The sequence below is a fragment of the Phoxinus phoxinus genome (genome assembly GCF_949152265.1).
Source record: "Phoxinus phoxinus genome assembly, chromosome: 2".
NCBI lineage: Eukaryota > Metazoa > Chordata > Actinopteri > Cypriniformes > Leuciscidae > Phoxinus > Phoxinus phoxinus.
This window is the reverse complement of record NC_136877.1, coordinates 38647115-38654808: the sequence shown is the minus strand read 5'-3', so window position 1 is coordinate 38654808 and position 7694 is coordinate 38647115. Positions and strand designations below refer to the sequence as shown.

General features: G+C 36.4%; 2 protein-coding genes across 2 annotated transcripts in view; one reads left to right on the top strand and one right to left on the bottom strand.

Annotated features, from left to right (window-relative positions):
* Window positions 1–7694, bottom strand: part of snapc2 (small nuclear RNA activating complex, polypeptide 2) — a 66360-nt gene that overhangs the window by 52818 nt on the left and 5848 nt on the right. The window lies entirely within an intron of this gene.
* On the top strand, window positions 241–6581 carry nat16l (N-acetyltransferase 16, like). Its single transcript, XM_079605174.1, has 4 exons — window positions 241–313; window positions 1551–1768; window positions 2642–2866; window positions 5996–6581. Exons 2-4 carry the CDS (start codon window positions 1580–1582, stop codon window positions 6560–6562), a joined length of 981 nt encoding a protein of 326 aa, XP_079461300.1. The 5' UTR covers window positions 241–313; window positions 1551–1579; the 3' UTR covers window positions 6563–6581.

Genomic DNA, 7694 nt, shown 5'->3' with positions numbered 1-7694 from the left:
TTAAATTAGTAATTTAAAGTAGCTTCTATAAACGCCTACCTTAGAATTATTTTTTTTACTGGTGTGCATCTTGAGACAAAACAATGGCACTGACATATTTTAAGATATGTCGGTCCAAGTTGCTTTCAGTTAAAAAAGCTCAAACATGTGTTTAGTCTGGAACTAGGCTTAAGCCTTATCTATGAAACCGGCAACACAAGTTTAACAAGCCTGCAAGAGTAAAGTCCACGTTCGTCCGGGGAGGAATGTCATATTGTCTTCTGGAACACATCGTCAAAATCACACGACTGTCGTCGATAGGCTACTTCACGCGGTAAGTCCTGCAGACTGAGAGTCGTTTACCATCAAATACTACATTACTGAAGAAATCTTCTGCTCGGCTTTTGGTGTATCGCTTGTAAACTTAGATCAGTAATGCTTTGCTTAGGCTATGTTTTTGAAAGTAGGGTGTAGTTGCACTTTTATCAGTGCTAATCATTGTTGGGGGAAATGCACAAGTAAATTTGAGTTACGTAGTCAGATTACTTTTTCAAGTAACTAGTAAAGTAACGCATTACTTTTAAAATTTACAACAAAATATCTGAGTTACTTTTTCAAATAAGTAAAGCAAGTTACTTTGTTTTCCCATTTATTGACTAGCTCTCATGTCCTCATGAGACAAATCAAAGTGCAGAGGCTGTGTGTGTGTGTGTGTGTGTGTGTGTGTGTGAACATGATGTTTATTGTAGTTGTAGACTCATCTCACTTGCACAAAAAAAATATTAAATATTCCTCAAAATGAATAAAATCAGTGAAATGCAGAATCAGAATACTATGAAAACCTCCAATAACTTAATATGTTAATAAAACATACATTTTTATGCATTTAATCTCACTTTATTGACCAATGTACTTGCTTTTGACCTTCGATGATTCCGTTAAATTAGCAAAAATGACTATAGATACAGTAGATAGAAAGGTTTGCTTTCCTCTACTGTACACATTTCCTTCAGCCTGAGGATTATTATTTCACTTTTGGTGTGAAAGGCCAGAAAGGGTCTTTACATTTCCCCAAAAAACTTTTGTGTTATAAAAAAAACAAGCCCAGCCCAGGTGGGGAAAAAAAGTAACGCAAAAGTAACACATTACTTTTCTAAAAAAGTAACTAAGTAATGCAATAGTTACTTTTTAAGGGAGTAACACAATATTGTAATGCATTACTTTTAAAAAATAACTTTCCCCAACACTGGTGCTAATAGGCCTAAGTGGTTATAGTGATCACATGATCATAGCATGTCCACTCTCTTCTTAGTAGACAGTAATCCAGAATGATATTAGGTTTTTGCTTAATTATAATGTTATCCACACTTAGCAGTTGTGGTGTTTGAATCATAAGTTGCTTAATACACTTCGTCTGCTAAATAGGCTAAGTAGATTGTATCTACTTTAGATTGCATATTTAATCATTACAATCAATTTAAATAAGGCATTTTAGACTTTTATTGTTGTTTTAATCTGTTTTTATTTGTATGAGACTAGACTAGACACACAAAATATACTGTGTTTTACAGTCCACGGTTAACCCCCTGCAGAAGTAACAATGGATTCACACTGTGTGGGTGAAAGTGATGGACTGATCTTCTGTCTGGCCAGACCAGAAGATTACGATGACGTGATGGCCATATCACAAGACATATATGGTGGCAATGACTACCTTCCACATCGCTATCACTCCTGGATGACTGAGCCAGGGAGAGTGGTTATTATAGCACGGAGAGATAGGAAGCTGGTAAGCGATACACGAGTAAAAAGGTTTGACAGACAGACCTCATGTGTTTTCTGATATTATATAGCTTTAACCTCAGCCAGAAGCCATGAGAAAATATTAAATAGCCTACCGTTGTTGAATTGTAGGTTATTTTTCCTCAAAGCCTAGACACACAATATAGGCTTACATTATATTATATTATAAAAAAGAAATGAACTGTTACCAAAGCTTATTTATTTCGTAATCTAAACCTGAATGTTACTGAGGGACATGTTATATCAACATTTAACATCTGTGTTTTTTTTAAATCACTAACCGCTATAGGAAAAATGATAATGGTTAAAGAATGTGCTGAAGTGTCTACTGATCAATACAATGCTTGCAGTTCTCAAGGAAGACAACATTTTAACTTGAGGCTGAAATTAACCACATCAATGCCTGTGTTCTCTGCTGTGCACATATTGATTGACTCATATACTTGTACTCTGGATATGACATTTCTGGACAGCTTCGCTCTTCATATAGGCCTACTCTAGTCTAGGGCATTAAAATAAGGCCAACACAACTGTAATTGTTTGATATTAGCATTACAAAACTATTATATTGTGCTATTACACAACACCAGTGAACCTTTGCTGGTGGCATGCATTTTGAGGAGCATTTTTGCAATTAGCAGATTACAGTTTTTCTCAATCGATTTGACACATGTCTCCAAACTCCAAACTCTTAACTTAGCCAAACAGTTCAACTTTACTGCATAATGAAGCGCTGAATTTTTATCTGGTAAATGCTATCATCAAAACAGTGTTCTCTATTGATTTTATAAAATATTCAGCTATAGACACAGGTATTTAAATTTTTTAGCCTAAAATAATTATTACTATGTGCCTTTAGGTGGCGCTGGAGTCAGGCCTGGTGGTTGATGGAGGTGAAACTGTGATAGTTGAGGGATTAAGAGTGTGTCCGAATGAAAGGGGCTGTGGTCTGGCTGGAGTGATCCAGACATTTGTTGATGGCTACATAAAGAAGGTCTACCCCAATGTGAAGACCAAACGCCTCACCAGAGGAGATGACCCAGGGCCCGAAAAACTGCGCAAGTTCACACTGCAGGCCAGACGGGTGAGTTAAATTGATGCAACTTGAAAAGTGAAACATATTTCACAAGTCACCTTGGTAACACTTTATATTACGACCCGCAAACAACTGCGTAAGTAAACCGAAATTACGGTGTACATTTCTGTAATTATAGTGTACTTCCGTGTAGGTATAAGGGAACAAAAAATAAGTTTTGGGTAATAAAGGGGTAACAAGCAGATATACAACCTGCAAAGAACTTCGTAAGTAAACCGAAATTACAATGTACGTTTCTGTAATTATAGGCTAGTGTACTTCTGTGTAGGTATAAGGGAACAATATGTTAAGTTTTGGTAATAAAGGGGTAACAAGCAGATATACAAGCAAATTATTTATAATGTAATTATTTTAAAACTAACAGGTACCTATTCTGTTAATATATTCCAGGCAAAAATTGTACGTCTGTTGTAGGCTATATAAAAGTTATCATCACATTTCTGCCAAAATATGTTCCTGTGCAATGTAGTTACAGGGTAATTTTGACATCTGTGGATTGTAAATTAAACTTATATATATAACTTATAACTTACCACGGGTAACAAATACTACTTACAATACGAAACAACACTATTTGCACAGTAATTACAGAGAAAGGTACTCTTATTAAGAAAAAAAAATAAAAAATAACGTTTTAATACACAGTATATTGCCCTGACATTTAAGTGTCATTGCAATACAATGTGATAAGGTAAGTACTAAGTACTACATGGTACGTTCTAAATTAAAATCATAGCAGAAACTATTTTTTTGGGGCTTTAGTTTAGTAAGAAAAGCCAATAAATTTAAATATAGCCATATATATAGGCCTATATATACACATAAGTTTAATTTACAACCCACAGATGTCAAAATTACCCTGTAACTATACATTGCACAAGAACATATTTTGGCAGAAATGTGATAAAAACTTTTATATACAACAGACCTACAATTTTTGCCTGGAATATATTAACAGAATAGGTACCTGTTTTAAAATAATTACATTATAAATAATTTGCTTGTATATCTGGTTGTACCCATTTATTACCCAAAACGTAACATATTGTTCCCTTATACCTACACGGAAGTACACTATAATTACAGAAACGTACACCGTAATTTCGGTTTACTTACGAAGTTCTTTGCAGGTTGTATATCTGCTTGTTACCCCTTTATTACCCAAAACTTAATTTTTGTTCCCTTATACCTACACGGAAGTACACTATAATTACAGAAACGTACACCGTAATTTCGGTTTACTTACGCAGTTGTTTGCGGGTCGTAATAAAAAGTGTTACCAAATTATTCAAAGTTCTGCTGTAAAGCAGCTCTAAAAATAATATAGTGTCATTACTCATCTGAAATCAGTGTTCATTCAGTTCGAAGTTCAATAACTGTGTAAAGTTCATATGGAATGAGTTCAATTCGCCTTTGGCTAAGCCACGCCCTAGAATGTAGATTGACCAATCACAGCGCAGCCAAGAACGAGCTCCCACAGAGGGTCCGACACTTTTTCACGGCGCTCCATTGACTTCAATGCAGGCGGCTCATATTTATGGTCTCGGCAGGCTATTACGTCGTCGTTTTATCAAAAATATGGTGAAACGTTGTGCCTGGGGCATTTGTAACACAGAATCAGATACGCGTTTCCCAAGTCAAGTCAAGTCAAGTCACCTTTATTTATATAGCGCTTTTTACAATACAGATTGTATCAAAGCAGCTTCACAGTGATAACATGAAAATAATACAAAAAACAATTTCATCATCGTCCACCTTTAAGGCAGATCTATAATATTGTTGAATATTAAATGTCCCCAACTAAGCAAGCCAGAAGGTAAGGCAACAGCGGCAAGGAACCAAAACTCCATCAGGTGACAGAATGGAGAAAAAAACCTTGGGAGAACCCAGGCTCAGTCGGGGGCCAGTTCTCCTCTGGCCAATGAGTGAACAGTGTATGATTATGATTCAGGAGCATTACAGGTCAGGTTGGATATGATATCATGTTGTTCCCAGAGAGGTTGGAGGGGGTGTCCGTTTTTTACCCTTCCCAAAACCGAAGTTAAATACTGTTAAGTGTCGTCTTTGGATTAAACTGTGTGGACGTCCTCACAGTCAGCGAAACCCCTCAAGATCAACAAGCTCACTTTTGCTCTAAGATACATTTAGCTTTTAACCTTACTGTGAAGTTATACTAGTTAGACAGTTTTATGCTGTTTAGGTTATGATTTCGGTTCTCTGCCCTAATTGTTGATACGCTAGCACACGCTGCTAATAAATACAACTTTATACTCGCGTAGTCCGTTTGCTTTGTAAATAATAACGATTATAGAAGTGAATAGAGACCTACCCAGCTTTCTTAGTCCCAGCCTCCGTCTCGATTAGGATATGCTGTGGTTCATTTTTTGACTGTGACCGTTATGCTTTTGCCTCTATTTGGATGCCTTGTTGTTGCTTGCGTTTCACCGGTATGTCTTGAATATAGCCTTCGAACTATAGAGCCCCTTTTGCCTACTTCTATCGGACATTTTATTTGCTACTTTATAAAAGTTTGATAAAATTTCAGCAGGAAGAGCTGTCACAGCATAAGCCATGTTGATACCAAACCAGAGCTCAGATGAAGTTGTCGGAGGTAGCAACAGTAACTAAGGGGGGCGGAGCTTAGCCAAAGGTGAAATTCAGCTATAAAGACATCCCTGTTTTGTTTTCAGATCAGCTTTATAGCTGAATTTTAAGTTATGTAAACTTTATTTAATGTTTTATGAACAAACATTAATTAACGATGAACAATAGTATTGTTAGGTCATGATATCTAATGCATTAACTATGTTAACAAATTGAACCTTATTGCAAAAGGTTACAAAATGACAATAAGTAAAAAACATGTTGCAGCAACCCTTATCAATCATACTTTCCTTTTAATATGTTCTAAATCAGTTGCAAAAGTAAATTTAGACCTCATTGTTTGATAATCAAAATGGTCAGTAATCTGCATTTCTTATATCTTTTGATATTGTTGTTCTTAGATGAATTATGCACTTCACTAAATGTCTTCTTTCTTCTTGACTCTCTCTCACCCCCTTTTGATCCTTACCAGAGCCACATTTATCAGTTTTCTCTTTCTGTCTTTTAAAACAGGCTATTCTCTCTCTGTTTGGGAATTCTGAGGGTTTTGATAGCTTTGTCTCAGGTCTGAAGGAAAAACTGCTTGCGTCAGATGGGTCCAACAGCAGCCGTCCTTTAGTGTCAGTAAAGGACTCGGGTGCTCTTAAGGCCCTTCTCTTGGATTCAGACCTGCCTCCCAGACTTCAGCTTCCAGGGAATGCTATCATCCAGGACTGGCAGCCCTTGAAACTCATGGAGAGTAACCTTCACATCTTGGCAAGGCGAAACTTGACGTGGTTTGTAGAAGATGGTGTGAAACCTCTGTTCATGAGCCTCCACACACCTCTCTATCCTATTCCATTTAACGGAGGGTCTCTACGTTTTAATATCGACCTGTACGGGACTGACACTTCTTTAGCAAAGAAGGCATTAACAGCTCACCTGGACAGTGTGATAAGTGAGATTCAAGGAGTAGTTGTGGTTCATATTTATATGCATCAGAATCTATGGGACGATTTAAAGCAGTTTTGTGATGGCCATGACACAGTGAAGCAGCTCCAGGATTACTGGAAGCAGCTGTTATTGGAAAGAGAGTTCTAATGATATCTTTAGAGGATAAAGAAAAAATTATGATTGATTTTGTATTGGCCATAATGGAGTTGTCAGCTTTGTTTAAACAAAGCATTTGTTCAGCACGTTAAATCGGTTAGTCAAGTTATTATAACAATATTGTAGCACTGTTTGACATTTGTGCCTGAGTGAAACAAGGCAAACAAACTCGGTGAACTCATCACAATAACAGGTGCTGATGTCAGAAATATGAGGCATGTACTAGTTCCTCCATGCCTCATGAGTAAAGGATGATTTAAGAATTTAATGTTTAAAATGAAAAGTACTTCAAACTGATTGTTTGAAGCATCTCTAATATTAATGAATTAAAAGAATGGCTTTGTGACATTTATAATACACTACCATTGGTACATTTTTTTAATGTTTTTGAAATTGAAGTCTCATAAAATCAAAACAGTAATAGTGTGAAATGTTATTACAATTTAATATATATATATATATATATATATATATATATATATACATTCAACTGTATATGTTTGTATCTTACACTACTATAAAAATACAATTTTATAAAACTGTATAAAAAATAACTTCAAAATTAATAAAAAAGAAAAAAAAAGAAAAAAGGAAAGTCTCTCACTTTATGTACGATACATTACAGCAGTTAGGCAACTGATATTGGCAGAAAACTGACCAGAAAAAAGAATGTTAACACTGTGGAAAATCAGCCTCTTTTTCCACTAGGGTGTTTTGTAATTGCCTTTCATGATGGGAAAGCGGACGAGGAGTCCTTGGAGAAAATATGTGACGTCTGAGAAACAGGCAACAGTGTAATGGATGTTCTGAGAATCTATCCATCAGCAAATTATTCTTCTCCTCTCACCATCTCTGCCCCCCCCCCCCCCCCCCCGCCCCTCCCTCCCTCTCTCTCTCTTTCTCCATCACCATCACATTCTTTCCTGTTGCTACTCTTTCCTTTGTAACACACACTCTTTACTTTGCAACCATGATTTATATCTTTCCGGCACACTAACCCCTTCCACCATTCTCACTATTCCACCTCTGTCCTTTCGTTTCTCCTCCTCCATTAGTTTCACGTCACTCTTGCTCTGCTGAAGCACTTGCCTTGTCGTTACACTCATTTTCCAGTTCTGTCTCT

Excerpts from the sequence above, each read along its gene's own strand:
- nat16l (XM_079605174.1), top strand. The coding sequence starts at position 1,580 with ATGGATTCACACTGTGTGGGTGAAAGTGATGGACTGATCTTCTGTCTG. Across the intron at positions 1,769-2,641 it reads CACGGAGAGATAGGAAGCTG|GTGGCGCTGGAGTCAGGCCT; the intron begins GTAAGCGATACA and ends ATGTGCCTTTAG. Across the intron at positions 2,867-5,995 it reads TCACACTGCAGGCCAGACGG|GCTATTCTCTCTCTGTTTGG; the intron begins GTGAGTTAAATT and ends CTTTTAAAACAG.